The sequence below is a fragment of the Martes martes genome (assembly GCF_963455335.1).
Source record: "Martes martes genome assembly, chromosome: 2".
Lineage (NCBI taxonomy): Eukaryota > Metazoa > Chordata > Mammalia > Carnivora > Mustelidae > Martes > Martes martes.
This window is the reverse complement of record NC_137889.1, coordinates 141,871,524-141,889,243: the sequence shown is the minus strand read 5'-3', so window position 1 is coordinate 141,889,243 and position 17,720 is coordinate 141,871,524. Positions and strand designations below refer to the sequence as shown.

Here is a 17,720-nt window from a genome sequence, read left to right as displayed (position 1 = left end):
TCTTCTACCAGTGTTTTCAACTTGAAATAAGGGCCACTTTTAGGTCCTGGCGTGCCTCCGTGAAACTGCAGAGTTTCAGAGAGAATAAAGCATGCTTACGCTTTACAACGTTACTAACAGGAGAACGAGTCCAATGTCAGCTGGCAAAGGTCTCGGTGACTCATGCTGGGGAAAAACATGTTTAACCCCTAATTCCCGAGGACCCGTGCATTGCTGAGCAGCGCAGCCTACTGGCCGTCTCCACACCCACCGTGCCCCTGACTTCCTGGGTGTTTGTGCTGAATATTCCAAAACGTGCTAATCCAATCCAGGCTTTTTAGGGTGTTGTACATAACACCGATCTGCAGTATTTCAAGTCTGTTTTCAAACGCGTTCCTCGTGATTCCCATTTTGCTCACGCCCAGAAGGCAACTGAGGGGCCACGGAAAGGCAGCTACAAACCGTTTACGCAGAGATCTGCCAAGGATGACTACGTCTCAGCTGAGCCCCGTGGATGTTCACTTGCGGCACAAATCCTTGATGGTCAGTTCGAATTCCGTCAGCTGGATTCAGGCCTTGACAGGGTTGTTTACGGAAGGATCAGAACCATGAAACCCACTGAGGGGCCGGTAATGAGAATTTGGCAAAGTCATCGCATTCCCCAAAGGAGAAGGACAGCTGGACCCTCGGGCCTGGAGTGGAGTCATGTAGGCACATCCTTGCGACCCGGGAACACGGACGGCGCCCCAATTGTCCAGATCACAGTGAGGATTCCGGGAGGCCCAGGCGGGTGGCCACAACTCGGGGGGCATCTCAGAACCCCAGAGGGCTGCCACGGATGGACAGATGTTGTTTTAAAATACAGGCTGAGGGCTGTGCTGTTCGGCCTTGGGGAGAGTTAGGAACAGTAAAGCCCACGGAGAAAAGAGCACGGGAGCTCACCTGCCTGGCACCGTGGTCGGTCCCCGTGAGGCCTTGCTGCAGCTCTGCCAGGTCCAGGAAGAGCGATTTCGAGAAGTGGTCCATGGCGTAGATGGCGGCCAGATAGGGAAGCAAGCGCCATTGCTACAATCAACAAGCCACTCGTGTTAACACGTCACACATCCTTGCAGGGAGCCCCCTTCCCGCACCCCTCCTGATGGCCAATGGCGATGAGGCCCAGAGGAGAGATCAGGGCAACAGGTCGGGAACAGGACCCTGCAGCTGCAACCACGCTTACCAGGAAGGCCCCCCCACTGGCTGATGTGCTTCCAACCCAGCCGGTCCCTCCCTACCTGCCCACAGTCTTGCCCACAGGTGCCACCCCTGGGCGCTATGCTCCCTGACTCAGCACACGGTGACTGGAGCGGGGACTCTCAGCCTGCCCGCAGCTAAGGAAACCAGCCCCCTGTGCTGATAGTTCATGCTTTGTGGACCTACCAGGGATCAAGCAATCCCCCTCCAGCCAGATGGGGAAACTGAGGCTCACAGGGAGCTAGAAGTCCCCTCAAGGCAGGGAGGGGGGTCTGTTGCACGCACACTGTTGCATGGATGGAAGGGGGATAGAGGAAAAAGCAGGAAAGGACCTGGGAAGCTGTCACCACCACCATCGACATGGCCACCGTCTATTACTTACTGAGTGCCGAGACCCAGACACCCCGCCAGCTGCTTCCCACGGACTAATGTATTTAATCCTCACAAGCAGCCCAGAAGGAGGTGTGAGCAGCTCTAATTTATTAATAAGAGAGCCAGAACTCAGGACACAGAGAGGCTAAGTACCCTGCCCGAGGGCACACAGACAGTAGTGGGGAGCGGGGTCAGGAGCCCAAGCCTGTGGCTTGAACAGGCTCTCCAACTGCTGACCACCCTCGACATCCAGGCAGTCAGGGGCACTGAGCTCACAGAAGCCATGGGACCCATGCTGGAAGGGATGACGTGTGCCCAGTCATGACCCCGATATTCTACTTCTCCTCTTTTATTTATTATTAAAACAGGCTCACAGCCATGGTAAGAAATGTTAGAAGAAGCTGGGATTCTATTACGATTCCCTCTAGCTCTCACTCGAACACACCTGTGCTTACACAGAACTTGGCCCAAGACCAGGTCAGACTTGCTGCTGAACTCAGACAGGAACCCCCTCAATGGAACGGCAACCCCAGCCCACTGGGGGAAAGCCAAGCATGTGAGGAGGGGTGAAGGCTGGGCGTCCCGGAGCCCAGGTGTGCGAGGAAGGGGTGAAGGCCGGGTGTGTGAGGAAATCCCGGAGCCCAGGTATGCGAGGAAGGGATGAAGCCTGGGTGTGTGAGGAAGGCATGTGAGGAAGTCATGAAGGCCAAGGATAGGAGTTACTGTGAAGGCCCAGATGTGTGAAGAAATTTGAAGGCCAAGCATGTAAAGGAGTGAGAAGGCCCAGCATGTGTGGAAGAAAGTGTCAGGGCATCTCAGAGCTCAGGTGGTGTGAGGGCCGGGTGTGGGGTGAAACGCTGGTAACCCACCAGTACCCCGAGCAACCCTGGGATAAATTTTATCTCCCTCTACAAGGAGCCAAGCCACTTTTTGGTGTTCCCGCCCAGGTCCCCCCTTGGCCATCCCAGGGGGCCTGTCCCCTGACGACTGGCAGGATAAGGGCCCCTCCTGCTCCCCTGAGTGACATCACTACGAATAGCCTGGAGGCCCAGCTGCTGTGACTGATTATTCCCACGAGGGTCCCATCCCGGGGATGTTGCAAGTGACCTGGGAGTGCAGCCCCAGACGCAAACCCGTACCTGCATCTGATACTCGAGCACCGGGACTTCTTCCCCGTCCGTGGGCCCAAACTGACAGCGGATGGCTGAGAAACGAAGCGCGATGGAGACAGCCAGCTTTAAGTTCACGATGGACATGCCCACGATGGCGACCCGGCCGAAGGACAAGGTGCCCAGGGACGCCCCGAAGCGCTGTTTGTCGTCCTGCAGGAGGAAGGCACGTGGTGAGGGCCTGCCAGGTGGCCTGGCGGCCTTGGGGACAGACTCATGGGGCCATGAAGCCAGGTCACTCCCGCAGTGGCCACAGAGTTTGCCTGCCCGGACTGGCCCTGGTGCACCCCCGACCCAGAACTCCAGGCCAGGGATGCCGCACCACGGGGCCTGGGTTATGGACGGCGACAGCAGGAGCCCCTGGTGGGCAGGCTCTGCTACAGAGGCATGGGCTCTGGATGGAGGGGACCGAGCCGCATGAGTCCACTCCGGGCCCCAGTCCGAGGGGCTGCCGCTGGTGCCAACGTCCTATTCCCGTGACCCCCATCCCCCTGGAATGCCTCCCTCCCAGGGAGGACAACCTTGCTGAGGGCGGTGACAGTCAAGGGCTGTATTCTTTTACGACGGACGGCGGCCTCGAATGCACCTGGGTGACTCTTCGGCCACCGGCCTCAGGGCCCCGGGCATGATTTTCCGCGGTAGCGGTGGCCTGGGCGCCACCAGCCTGAACTCACCCAGCCATCCCGACCTCCCTCACCTCTTGCTGCCTCTCGGGCTTCATTTCTTTTATTTTTGGGGGTTTTCTTCCCAAGTTACGTGCCCTTGCAAATGCCGGCAAATGCAGAGAACAGTTGGGACATCCCCACAAGGGCACAACGGTCTGTGGCAGCATCGCTGGGGAAATCAGAAGGCTCAGGGAGCCCCCTGCCCCAGGGGAGTCTGAGCCGCACCCTCTCTCTGGAAGGTCTCAGAAGTTTCTCTGTGAAATGTTTCCATTTCTCTGCAGCGTGCTCCACGGCCCCCCATCGGGTCTTTCCTCCCTTCGTGAGACGCTCCCCATCTCTGCTGCTGCCTTCCCCTCCTCTCACTTCACCTCAGCCTCTCCTGTGCCCCTGGGAACTCCTCACTCAGGCTCTCCAGCCTCCAGCCTGACCCCTGCTTCACTCATCCCCTTCCACGTGTGCCTTCTGCACCCTCGTTTTCCTACCAGCTTCTAATGAACAGCTGATGCTACATCCCACTGGAAAGAGACTTGGTTCTATATTGCCAACTTCTCTCCTCACCCCTAGTGTCCCCATCATGCTTGCTTCCCACCCTGCGGATCCGGCTCCGGTTGGGTGGTACACGTCGTCAGACCCAGGCCTCTGAGGCTCACATGCTGCTGGGGATATGGCCACCCCGGCTACGAGATCAGAACTGAGAGGTAACCGGCTGCTCCAATGTGGGCTATGGCCATCGCAGGTCTACCCCTCAAAGAATTTAGGGATGTGGTGAGCCCCAGACTCGAGAGAACATGGTCACCCCCATTTGGAAAGGTCCGCCACGCGACCTATGCCCTTAAGCCCTTCGGGGAAACAGCACCAGCAGGGGACATTCTCCCTAACTAACCCTGGAGAGCTGGGGGTTGGGCAGAGGAGTGGACATCCATGGGCAGTTGTTGGCCACTATCTGTCATGCCCAGGACCCTTGGGGGTACATTCGACCTAAGTGCCACCTGCCTTGTTGGTGGCACTGGAGCCTGAACCAACAGGGGTTCTCCCCCGCCCAACCCAGCATGGGTGGCAGGTCTCTGTGCAAGCCCAGGCAGAGTCCTGTGTGGATCCCTGTACCTTAAAGGGGGTGACATAGGTACCCTCGGGGGTGACGTCTCCAGTCCGGTTCAGGAGGTCTTGACGAGGAATTCGAACCTTGTGGAACATGGCAAATCTGCGTGGAGAGAGAGCAGGACCTCTGGTTAAACAGGGCTCTGGCCCTGGGGCTCCTCTCCTCTCCCTCCAGAAACCCAGTCAAATAAAAGCAAAGGAAAGTTAAAAAGGCCACAATCCCCCCCGCCCCAGAAAAAAAGGGAGGAAACACCAGAGACAGGAAATTTCAAAATGTTTTTCTATCTAAAAAGTAGGTTTGGGAAAACAATGTGGCGTGTTCGTGGCAGGGTTCTGTGTGAAAGCAAATGACCGTGTACCGGTAACCATGGAGCCGGGGGCCTCATGCTGCTGGGACGAAGCTGGGGAGTCAACAGAAAAGGGGGGAACTGATTTATTTAAAGATCAGAATCTGGTTCTCACCCTTCAGTCTCATACCAGGATCCACAAGACGATGTGAAAAACTAGTAAACTAAGGTCTGAAAACTCGCATGTCCAACAAAAGAACCGTGTTATCATATCGGGGCTCGAAGGCACACAAACTCGTTTCTTTGGAAAAACTAAGATGAGAGGCTCACTCACACACTGTCATAGACCCCTTGTGTGTTAGTAATTGAAGGTGTTTGTTAGGGGTGTTGGGTTGGGAAAACCCATTTCACGATCGTCTGCAGGACAAGACTACCACACAGACAAACGGATGCCACATAAACTGAACCATGGCTCCAAACCATCTTAGAAATACTGACAGTTCCCACCGCGACTTGTCTGATGGCCAAGATCACTTCATGTGTCATCCGAATGTGCTTCTGGCCCATCGGAGGCCACGGCTGAAAGCACGGTGTCACCAAGCCCAAGAGGGGAGCAGCCCCTCTTGGCTCACCCCAGCTCCTGCTCAAATGGTGGTTACCCCCAAGACAGGGCCAAGCACCCATCAAAGCCGGGTGTGAGCTCTGCCCAAGCAGGGTCCTGACCTCCCCCTCCCAGCTGTCCGTGTTCACTCAGCCTCCACAGCCTCTGGTCAGGTTCACAGCGACAGTCACCCCCCGGGCTCTCTATAGACCCGCCCGTTCAGCCCTTCATGCGCACAGCAGCACAGGCCCTTCCAGACCGCTGATCAGAACGGCAACAACTGCATAAGTCCCTTTGCCCCTGCCAGCTACCCTCCAACCCCCAGCCTCCAGCCACATGGCACCTCCCGTGACCCTCAAACAAGCCCAGCTCTCCCGTGATCCCTGCGCCAGCAGCCCTCAGGGCACCACCGCCTCCTCCAGAGGCCCATCATGATTGTCCTCTCACCCCACCTGCAGCAGGTACAGCTGGATCCTGGTGCCACTACAGGGAGGCCGGGGTCTACTGTCCACACTCCCACCAGGCCACCTCCTCCTTGGCAGTTTCTGTGGGTCTTACGGACCCTTTAATAATGGCTGTTGGGTGTGAATCCTGGAAGATGCCTACTGAGGGCCGTGCAATACGTGGACAGCAAGCGAGACACTGCCCCTGGGTACCACTGATCTCCCCACCACATCCTGGGGCCAGGCCAGCCTTGGAGGAGAGGTGCGGTGCACCTGTCCAGCCCCAGGGAGAAGCACAGACCCAGGGTGGGGCACAGGGCGGGCTGGCGCAGCACCTCCCAAACTCCCTGGGAAGCCTCAAGAGGATCTGCAGGGGAGGAAAGCTCGGCTGGCCGCCAGGTCTCGCCAGCATCCAGGCAAGAGGCCGACCCCTGCAGGCCGCCCACCCAGGTATGAAATAAAGGTCGGCTATGGACCAGCTCTTCCACAGGCCCACGGAGAGCATCGAGGCCCTGCTGAGAAGCGGCCACTGCGCCTGGGCCTCTGTGGGGCGCTTGGCCTCGCCACAGTGGGGTCCTCCAGGCAGCGCTCATAGATGTCCCCTGTTCAAGAAGAGATTGGGTGCTGGCACCCCGGACTGTTCCAACTTATCGCTTGGAGGCTGAGGAATGCTTCTGCAGGCCTGACTCTGGAAACTCTAAGCACGCTTTCTAAGGAATGGAAAATGTTCATCTGTTCCTGCTACAAGGAGGTAGAACAAGGCCAAGCATGTTGATACTCGTGAAAAGACTCACTCGAGTCCAACTAAAAGAAAAACTGCATGCACCTTTTTTGAGGTGTAGACCACAAAAGCTGTTCCAGAAACAGGTGGCTGCCAGGCCAGGGGACGTCAGCACGACACAGGGTGTGTGTGACAAGACGCGTGTGACACGGTGTGTATGTGTGACATGGATGTGGGAGACAGTGTGTGACATGATGTGTTTGTGTGACATGGCATGTGTGAAATAATGTATATGAGACAGAGGGTACGTGTGACACGGGGTTGTGACACAGGGTGTGTGTCACATAAGTGTGTGTGACATGGGGTATGTGTGATGTAGGGTGTGTAACACGGGTGCGTATGTCAGGATGTGTGTGTGTGTGAGACACGGGGTGTGTGACAGGTTGTGTGTAACACAGGTCTGTGTGACACGCGATGTGTGACGTGGCATGTGTGCAGCACAGCTCTCAAGGGGCAGGTGAGGTGTGCATCCCGCTGTGTGTCCCCTGCCCCACAAGCATCTAGGAGAGCCGGGGACAGCACTGAGGGACCTGGCTCCCAGGCCGACATCAGCGGGGATCAATGTCCTCAGCGAGAAGCCTCGAGCAGCAACCCCACAGGGAACACGGTGACCACAGAGGTCAGGGCGCACACTCACCCATTGTCCACACCGTTCAGCCCCAGCTTCTTCCCCATGTCGCCAACCATCACCCCCGGCATGGGAAGAAGAGTCCTGGGGTCCCGAATCTGCACAACACACAGAAAACAACCAAGGGCAACCATTAGGACCTCACAGAAATGAAAACGAATGTGTTAAAAACCCCCAGTGACTGAGCCCCAGGCTCCCTTCCTGCATCAGTGGGCAGAAACTGTGTCCTTGAAAAACGTGACCTTATTCGGGGCTAGGGGCTTCGCAACTGTAATTAAGCGAAGGATCTGGAGATGAGGTCCTCCCAGATGACCAGGCAGGCCCCAAATCCAATGACATGTGTCCTGGAAGAGACAGAAGATGCGGCCACAGGCCCAGTGACTCGGCAGCCAGCAGCAGCAGGATGAGGCAGGAGTGGACTGTCCCCTGGAGACTGGGGGTGGGGAGCTGCCCGCACTGAGGTCAGATGTCCGGCCTCTGGCTCTGTGGTCTTGTGTCACCGCAGCAGTGCTGGGCGGCCAGCATGCGAGCCAGAGGAGACCCAGCCTGAGATCGGTCCTGTAGATCTCTGCCCCCAAATCCGGGTTCCATGGATCTATCTACCTTCCTAGACACTGCAGGTGTGGCTAGCAGGCGGTTCCTCACCGTGGGGGCCCTAAGCCAGGGACACGGGGCTGCACCCAAGACCACCAGTATGCTAGTGATTCCCAACCAGGTGGGAGCCCGCACCGCCCCTCGCTGCCGGGGCTGGATGTCCTATCTTAGACCCTCTGGCTGTCCGTTCTGGAGGGCATCCTGGGCACACAGTGGGTGGAGCACACCCACCTTACACAGCTTGGCCCGCGAGAGGCTCACACAGCCCAGAGGTCCACAGCACAGGGCAAGAAACTCTGCTTCAAGGAAACCATGAGTTCGCACTCTTCCGAGTTTAGCTATTTGCAGAATGGCTTGCTTTCGTTTATTCTGGGGGAATGACCATCAGATCTGACTGAATGTCATGAGAGGGATATCTCAGATGAGAACAAGGGCTGAAGTCCAAATGTAAATGCTCTTTCCCCATTTCTCGTCTTTCAGTAAGTCCCGGTGAAGATTAGGATATTAACTTTTCATAACGTTTTGAAATGAAAAAAGTTGGAAAGGAGGTGAACGTGGAGAGAGGCGCACTGGAAGAAAACAGGTGGGTGCTTTTCAAGGAATCCAAGACAAAAATAGGGCGGGCACGAGTCCAGGTTCCCATGGAAATCCATGATCACACAGTTGCCACCAATCCTGACTAAGCGACTAACCTCCCAGTCACGGAAAGGGAGCGGACCAACGCCCAGAGCAGGTCAAGGTCATGTCAATTGCAAACAGGAGTAGCCGTGTCTGTGTACAATTTCTGAGCTCTGTCAACCTGACTGACATGAGAAACCAAACATGTGAAAAACCTTAGCCCTCCACCAGATTGGCCATAGCCCACAGCAGGCACCACAGCTCTGATTGGCTTGGTGAGTCCTCGTTTCACACTCCCCTCCTCGACGAGGGCGGAGATGCTCGCCACCCGCGAGCCCTCGCTTGGTGCGCACTAGGCACACGGAAATGCCCTGCTGGATGGAGGGGCCACATACTCCCGGCGGAGAGTGAAACACCCCTGCTCTCTTGCCTAAAGGGCCGGAAACCCTCCACAAAGTGAACACTAGCCCAGTCTCCATCAGAAGGTCCCTTCAGGAACACACCTGTACTCACCGAAGCAGCGTGTGACGGCCTCAGGTCATGAGAAGCGACACCCGGGCTTCAATGGCTCAAATGTGAGTTGAGAATAGGGACACGAACAACAAGGGGGACAGGGAGCAAACAGACTTCACTGAAATTAAAACCCTTGGTGCCTCAAAGGACACAAACAAGACAACCAGTGGAATGAGACAAAATCATCTGTCGGATGAGGGTTGAGTCTCCAGGACACGGGACTCAACAATAAGAAGACAAACCACCCCATTCAGAGCTGAATGGAGAGGCACTGACGGACGACAGCCCGGCCACGTGACGAGAGGACTGTGAGCCACAGCCCGCAGCAAGCAGCATGGGAAGGCAAGCAAGGACCCGGTGGCAAGGGGCCAGGGTGCGATGGGTGACTGACTGCGTCCCTCATTTCTGCCCTGCTAACCAGGCTAGGACCAACCTGGTGAAGCCCAGCCCACTCCCTGACCAGGCTCAGCGGCTGTCCCAGCCGCCAGAGGGATGGCGGCCGCCTCGCTGCCGGAGCCAGCTCCATGGGGCAAAGGACTTGTACAGACATTTCTCCAAAGAAAATACACGAGCGGCCAAGTGGTGCACAAAGAGAAGCCCAACATCACGGTCATTACGAAAATGCAATCAAGCTTCCCACTTGTGACTCGGGAACAGGCCACATCAAGGCCCCCAAGTTGGACTTCCCAGCAGCACTGGAGCCCACCTCACACCCATTGGGTCAGAACCACAGGACGGTGGGGCTGGGAAGCCCAGGTTTGTGACAAGCGGCTGAAAACACAGAGATGTGGCCACCAGAGGGACAGAAAGACTCTCATGTGGTGATCTCAAGTCTAGACCGGGTGGAAGGACCCCAGCACCTTTGACACTGGGGGCTGGATAATGCCCTCTTGGGGGTGGATAGGCTGTCCCGTGCGCGCAGGGGTTCGCCTTCCCCTAGGGCTGTGCTCACTGGAAGCCAGAAGCACCCCACCACCCAGCAGCAACAAAGGTGCCTTCAGACTAGGTTGCGCGTCCGTGGCCGGAGCCGCCCTGCCAAGATCCACTCACCTGCACCACAAAGGAATGCAGGCCGTGGCACTGGCCCCCTGGCGTGTATAGCTGAGCAAACACCACGGCATGTGTCGCCGTCTTGCCCATGTTGCCAACCCAGAATTTGGCAGCTTCAAAGTCAGGGGTGTGTATGATGAATTCCTGCACCAAAAAAAAGCAATAATCATAAAGTTATAACCAAAGTTATAATGAACAACCGAAGCACACACAGAACGTCTTTCCCTTTCCAATGGATTCAACGTTCTCCGTTCAAAAGTCCTAAGGAAGAGTAGAAGCAACTGAACATTTTAGCTCTTGTCTGGAGCAGGAAGCCCTGTTTTACCTTTTTTTAAAAAAAAAAAAAAAGATTTTATTTATTTATTTGTTAGAGAGGGAGAGGGAGAGAGAGAGCACAAGCAGGGGGATAGCAGGCAGAGGGAGAAGCAGACTCTCCGCTGAGCAGGGAGCCTGATGCAGGACTCCATCCCAGGACCCTGGGATCATGACCTAAGCCGAAGGAAGACACTTAGCTGACTAAGCCACCCAGGCACCCCAAGGGAGCCTTGTTTTTAAACACAGTGTATCTCCGGGTCCCATAACTTAATGAAGACATGTCTGTGGAAAATGAGGAGTTGCGTCAGACAATAACATATACGCCCACTATTCCGGCAGCAGGCCAGCGCCCCGGCAGTGCTTAGCACCACGCCTCACCCCCTCAGGGCACCTTCCCTGGCCACAGCCTTGAAACAGAGGCCCTCCTCTGCCGTGCTCCTTCCTCACCCCTCATGGGCACTACTGTTTCCCCTTCCATGGTGTCCCCCACCCACAAGCTCCACGAGGGCCACGTGTCCAGGAGCACAAGGCAGACTCTGGAAGTGGGGGGCCGGGTTGGGAGTGAGGTGGGCTGGGGGCAGGATGGGAGCTAGCCCAGGGCTCGGAGGCTGGCTGGGTAGCTGGGCACAGCCAGTGTTGGACCGGCCACGGTGGGCAGGTCTCCCTCTCCCTGTGGATGGGCAGCTGAGACAAGCACACGGGGAACGTCCTTGCACAGCCTGGCTGTGTATACGGGGTTATCAACTCCAAGGGCCCCGGTAACCCCCTTCCAGATGCCGAGACCCCACTCAAGAAAAGTGGGGGCAGGGGCAGGCCTGCCAGTCTCCCTTCAGCTCCCCTCTCCATGGCGCCACTGCCCATCACTGTCCCTTAGCTGGCCACTGCTCAGGACAGCAGGGACACCTCCACCTGCCACCTGTCCTCCACCTGCCACCTGTCCTCCACGGGAGTCACCCACATGGGGGCTCCCTCAGGGCCACGGCACCGGCACTCTATCCACCCACATCTGCCCACAGCCTTCCCTCGGTCCCAGCCCACCACCTCTGCAGATGCCCTCCCTGCGCATGGCACACTACCCCATCCCCTTGGTGTCTCCATAGTTGCCGGCACTCACAGCTCTCCTTGCTGCTGTCCATCTGTGTCTCCCCTCCAGCATTGGTGAACCCCCAGAGCAGGGACTGATCTGTCATGCTCACTGCTAGGCGCCCCGTCTTTTAAAGTAGGGACTGGCACATACTAGGTGCTCAAAAAACACCTATCGTTGACATGGGCACCTGACCAGCAGCCCACAAAGGGCCCCGGGCTCCCGATCTCCCTGCTCTGACGTCATGCTCTGCTGGTCACTTAGGTGTGGATGCCAATAGGCAGTGGGTCAGAATAAGGCTGCTCTGCAGACCCCTGGGCTTCACCCCACCTCCCCACTTAGCAAGGAGAGCCCACGGCGCCAGAGTGCAGAGTAAGAGACCAGGCCAGGCCAAGAAGAACCCGGGTTCAGAGAAAGGTATCTGGTGGCTGGAAAGCCAAAGGGGGCCGTGGCCGAGCAGCTCTCTCTCTGCCATGCAGGGCCATCTGCGCCAGGCTAGGACCACCTCTCCCTTGGCCCCGCTCTGCCTGCCGGGGGCTCCCCTCAGGTCTGTGGCTCTGTGCGCTCCCAGCAGGCAGCACCGAGGTGCCCGGTGTGCACCCGATGTTGCTGAAGAATGAATAAGTGAAGAACAAATACATGAGCACAAGGCTCTACTTTCCTTTACACAGACTCTTCCAAACTGTGCTCCCAACGCGGGGAAGGCGGAGGGCTCCTGAAACATCGGACCAGGTGTGGGAAGAGCAGCAGAGGGCATGGTCCTCAGAGAAGTGGAGGAGACTGACCCCAGCGATGGGAGCAGCAGGGTACAGAGGTCACGGAGAGAGGAAGCTGCCTGACCCATAAACCCCATCCTCTCCCTGCCCTCCCTTCCATCCGTAGTGCTGACCACCTGATAAAGCATGACTCCATTAGTTGACATCTGTCTCCCCCGACTAGAGCCTAGAGCGTCTGCTCCCCGACAGCAAGGACACAACCTGTGAGGGTCCAGTGCTGAGAACAAAAGATGCACCGGCGGAAGACACCAGGCAGCGGCTGATGGTGCTCATGGGCCACACGGCCCGAGGAGCCAGATGCGGGGGCAGGAGTGGACAGCGCAGGGCCCTGGCCAGTGGAGCCTGGCCACAGATGGGGATGGGGCAGCTAGAAAGGGACCAGGGTCACGAAGAACCTTGTTCACACTGTTCATTTTAGAAAGCGTGGGCAGCTTGAAGATTTGCAAACCCAACACGGACAGGCTGCCTGGTGAACAAAGAGATGAGCCCCCCATGTCCCAAGCTGCCACTTGCAGGGGGACAATCTCAGGGTGCATGGGAGAAGCACACGTGCACAAAGACAGATCTCGGAGTGTAGGGACCCCATGTTACGCAGGCTCGAGGCTGCGAGACCGACGGGAACATGATACCTACCTCAGTTGTGGGGTCATAGTGAGCTGTTGTTCGGACGGCCTTGGCGTTACTGCCGTGACTGAGCTCGGTCACCGCAAAGCAGCCGAAAATCTAATATCAAAGCAGGAAACGGTGCTGAGGCAAGAAAGGTTCTTTCTGCACGCTCCTGGAGGGGTCCTGCCACCATCCTTCCAGAAACACTAAACTAGAAGCCAAAGCCCCAAGTCCCCACCCCCAACCCAACCAGCTGGGGTCTTACGGGGTCACGAGGACAAGCGGGACACCACGGCCCCAGCCTGTGGGGACAGCGGGCTACTCACCCGGGCAACGCAGAACCAGGAACTGCTCCCAGGAGCAGAAGAAAATGGAAGGCTTTGTTTTGAGAGCCCCATGCTAAACCCACCTAGTGCCAGGGAATATGCAACCCCGGCGCTCGGGGGGAAGAACGCAGGCTCACACCTTGCCAGGGCTCTCAACTCACCTCCATATTGAAGATCTTTGGAAGGTATTTTAAATGTCTTTCAGAACCAGAGCTATAAATCGCTGATCCAAAAGTCTGGAAGTACAAAATGGTCACCCAAACAGATGCAAGTTAAGGAGTCCTGCTCTGGGGCACTGGGCGGCAGGCACTGTAATGCCCACGGCCGGAGTGAGACCTGAGTCCCTGGCCCAAGCAGTTCACATTTAAGTTAAGCAGGAGCATTTAGACGCCCAAGGGAAATCCCGAGGGGACAGACAGACAGGGAGACAGGAGAATAGGGGGACGGGAGGGATGAGGGTACAGGACAGGTGGGCGAGCCCAGCATCCCATCAGAGCCCCACAGGGGGCCGCATGTCTACCAAGGCCTCAGACATGTCCTCACCTCTACCATGCTCCGGCAGTGGGAGCCCCAGGATCTCCTCTGACCTGCCTCCCCTTCCCTGCCTGTTTTGCTTTTTGTGGGGTTTTTGGCGGGGGGGTTGGCATAAAGCAAAAAAAGTCTCAAATCTCCTCTTCTTTTTTATTTTTTTTTAAATTATTTATTTATTTATTTGACAGAGAGAGAGTGATCACAAGTAGGCAGACAGGCAGGCAGAGAGAGGGGGAAGCAGGCTCTCTGCTGAGCGGAGAGCCCGATGCGGGGCTCGATCCCAGGGCCCTGGGATCATGACCTGAGCCGAAAGCAGAGGCTTTAACCCACTGAGCCACCCAGGTGTCCCCCAAATCTCCTCTTCTTATGAGGCTTTAGGTTGCACGGCATTCTCGCCAAGGACTGTGCAAATTCTCGCAAATTTGCACAGACGGCTGAGAACAGCAGGACTTCTCCCTAAATCATCATGAGCTCTGCCCACATGTTCTCATCTCCATTTGTTTCCTATATTATTATTTAGAACTCTCTTAAAAGAAACACTTCCCCAAATGCTCGCATCGCTACTAAACTCTACAAGGCAGCAAACGCTGACCAGCAGCACAGCCCACGGGTGCCGTCCACGTCCCACGGACCATGTGTCATTCACATGAATGAGGACCTGCTCTCTCTGTGGCTCAACCTCATCTGGGCCTGGGGCAGTGCGGTTTGGGGGGGGGGTTCCCTCCACTCCGTGTGAGGCAGGGAAGGTGCAATCCTCTGCCCTCCTCACCACACACTCACCAGCATGTGCAGCAAGAACTTGACGCCCAGGGACCAGTCATACATGCCTAGACAGGCGATGAGCATCCGGACCAACAGGGGGCTCGCCACCATGTCTTCCATGGGGAGGATGCTGAGCTCCACAAAGCGCTGGCAACGGAGGAAGCTCAGCTCCCGGTACTTCTCCAGGCACAGCTCTTTCCCGTGGGAATGAGCAAAGAGCGGGTCATTCTCCAAAGTCGAGAAGATGGTCTTCTGGAAATGCAGGAGACGGGGAGTGCCCCACTCAGAGGCAAAGGCAGGCTCTCACCATGCTCTGACTATCGCTCTTCTTGAGGCCACTGGCTCCCCGGGACACGGTCCAGCCCAGAACCCCAGGGGCAGATGGAAGTTGTTCTGGTCATGAGCACAGGGACCCAAGGCCTCAGAAGGTGAACCAGCCTGTGCTCCTTCCTGGGTGGCAGTGAGGCTCGCCCGGAGGGACCAGATGGTCTGCGCCCACGAAGCAGATACCCAGCACAGCCGTGGGGCTCGGGTCGGCCCTCTGACAGCTTGCCTTACCTTCAGGCGCAGCGCGTCCTCGCCTTCTAGGAACAGTGCCAGCTCCTTCCAACAGAAGGAGGCGCGGGAGCGGTAGGCCTGCAGGGGCCCCTTGGGGAGATCTGGCAGCAAGGTATCAGCGCCACCTTCTGATGGGGGCGCCATCTTCGGGTATCAGCCTGCAGGAGACAGACAACCTGAGCCGGTGAGCTGGCCAGTTCACCCACCTGAGCCACAGGGCGGGCATGCCATGCAGCAAGGAGGAGAGCAGCAAACAAACTCCCAAAGGGCCAGCAAGAGAGAATGACCATACAAACCTCAAGTCTACGTTCCCTGAAGACAGGGTGAGGAGGCAGTCGCAGTGGGCAGCCCTGGGCAGCTGAGACCAGAGGCTCCGTGGGCTACAGCCTGGCCCAAGGACACCTCACCCTCTCAGGGCCACCAGATCCGTCCCTTAAGGCCCAGCCAGACCTCATGACCCAGAAACCCTCCCTCTAGAGTCTGGCCACTGCTGACAAGTCCACTCTGGCCACATAGGACAGTACCAAAGGTCCCCTTCCCACCCATCTGGATGTGGGCCATCTGCTGGAGAGCCTTTGAACACAGACTCTTTTGTCCTGAACTCTCTTCACAAACAGACATCTGGCTTCCCACCAACAAAGCAGGTACCCTGCAACCCAGCCCTCTTGACCAAAGACTCATTCTGGAATTTTCTGAGAGGACTGGCTCCTTTTCCACAGTGCCCTGGCTCATCAAAGCCCGGGACAGGAAGGGCTGGTGAACCCAGACCTAGAGGAAGAGCAGCAGAGTGGGGTCCCAAGCACGGACCATCCCCCACTCGCCCAGCTGAATCTTTAACACCTCCGGGAACCTGGGTCTGTTTCTGCTGAGTGTGGAAAGAGTCTCAGACACAGGGCTCTGAGTACGGTTTCTCAGTACTGCTGAGGAGCAATGGGGGCTTGAGCACTGGACAAAAGAACTTGTGTGTGTCTGCACGAGAGGGGAAAGGCGCAGAGGGGATGCGCTCTCCCACAGGCAAGTGCGAGGGGGCAGGAAATCTGAGCAGACCTACAGCGGACAGGATACTGGGGGAGAACCAACAAATTGCCCACAAAGACGAGCCACAGGGCTTCCACTAAGAATTCCACCGAACAGTTAAAGAAACATACCAGTTATTCACAATGTCTCCCAAGAAACAGAAGCACAGGGAACACTGCCATAAGGTACCCCATAAAGCCAGTGGCACCTGGAACCCCAAACCAAAGACATCTCAGGAAAGGAGGGCGACAGACCAACGTCCCTTACGAACACAGGGGCACAGCTCCTCGGTAAGTCCTGCAGGCTGAATCCAGCCCCACCGGAGAAAGATCGCACACCAAGATAAGGACCTGTGCCCTCAGGAAACTACACGCGGCTCAACAGGACAAAGTCAATCAGAGGGCATGTGGCTGGTGCAGTCAGTTGAGTGTCAGACTCTTGATTACAGCTCAGGTCAGGATCTTAGGGTCGTGAGACTGAGCCCCGCGTCAGGACCTGGCTGAGTGCAGAATCTCACTGGGGGGTCCTCTACCTCTCCCTCTGCCCTTCCCCATTTCTCTCTTTCTCTCTAAACAACAACAACAACAAAAAAAACCCAAAAGAATAGAAAAGAAAGAAATAAAGTCAATCAATGTAATACGCCATGCCAACATGATAAGGACAAAAATGTATGATCGTGTCAAAGGATGCAGAAAAAGCATTTGACAAAATCCCACAGCCTTTCATGGCAGAAATTCTGAACAATCAGGAGGGTATGCCCTCTACCTGAAAAAGGGTGTCTATGAAACGCCCACAGCTCTTATCACATGTTAATAAGACTGAGCACCCTTCTCCGAATACCAGCAACAAGACAAAGGTGTCCACTTTGCCTCTTCCCATCAACACACTACTGGATGCTCCAGCCAGTGCTGTCATGGAGGAAAATGAAATCAAAGGCATCCGGATTAGAAACCTATCTCTTGTCTGCAGATGATACGATCATGTCTACAGAAAATCCCAAGGAATCCACTAAAAAACGACTAGAATCAGTTAGCTCAGCCAATTTTAAGGGTACAAAATCAATATGCAAAACTCAACTCAATTTCTATACACTTGCCACAGACAACTCAAAAATGAAATGAAGAAAAAATTCAATGTATGACAGCATCAAAAATAATAAAATACAGGGAAACAGATTCAGTGAAAGAAATGCAAAACTTATACTCTGAAAACTACAAAGCATTTTTTAAAGAAACCCGAGGCCTCAATAAATGGAGAGACACCCCTTGTTCACGAGTCAGAAGGACTCAATACTGTTAAAATACTGACATTCGCCAACTCATCTAAAGAGCCCGTGTGGTCCCCATCAAAATTCCAGCTGGCTTTTTTTCCCCCAGCTGGAATTAAAAAGCTGATCCTAAAATATATTGGAAATGTAAGGAACCCAGAATCGACAAAACCTCCTTGAAAAGAACAAAGTTGGAGAATCCATTCTGCCTGATGCCCAAACCTGCCGCAAAGGGGACTGATACGGCACCACGTGAAGACAGATGTATGCAAACTGCTGGGAGAGCTGAGAATCCAGCAGCAAACCCTAATATGTAGGGTCAGCTGCCTTTGGCCGGGGCGCCCGGACAATGTCCTGAGGAAGGAGCAGTTTTCTCAACTGGTGTTGGGGGTCCCCAATGTCCACGTGCAAAGGAATAAGGGCCTACTCTTCACACACACACACACA

General features: G+C 56.0%; 1 protein-coding gene across 6 annotated transcripts in view; it reads right to left on the bottom strand.

The window, feature by feature from the left end:
* Positions 1 to 17,720, bottom strand: part of ACOX3 (acyl-CoA oxidase 3, pristanoyl) — a 44,233-nt gene that overhangs the window by 23,967 nt on the left and 2,546 nt on the right. For 2 of the 6 annotated variants that reach the window (XM_080796245.1, XM_080796247.1), the window contains exons 2-11: positions 14,990 to 15,147; positions 14,450 to 14,683; positions 13,300 to 13,374; positions 12,840 to 12,929; positions 10,032 to 10,175; positions 7,499 to 7,600; positions 7,266 to 7,354; positions 4,523 to 4,619; positions 2,724 to 2,906; positions 922 to 1,044 (exon numbers count right to left, since the gene is read on the bottom strand). In XM_080796245.1, coding sequence (XP_080652371.1) covers positions 922 to 1,044; positions 2,724 to 2,906; positions 4,523 to 4,619; positions 7,266 to 7,354; positions 7,499 to 7,600; positions 10,032 to 10,175; positions 12,840 to 12,929; positions 13,300 to 13,374; positions 14,450 to 14,683; positions 14,990 to 15,133 — 1,281 coding nt within the window. In that variant the 5' untranslated portion in view covers positions 15,134 to 15,147. Of the gene's footprint in view, positions 1 to 921; positions 1,045 to 2,723; positions 2,907 to 4,522; positions 4,620 to 7,265; positions 7,355 to 7,498; positions 7,601 to 10,031; positions 10,176 to 12,839; positions 12,930 to 13,299; positions 13,375 to 14,449; positions 14,684 to 14,989; positions 15,148 to 15,285; positions 15,465 to 17,720 lie in introns of those variants that run through there. The other 4 variants (XM_080796248.1, XM_080796250.1, XM_080796246.1 and 1 more) reach the window with 3 other exon arrangements.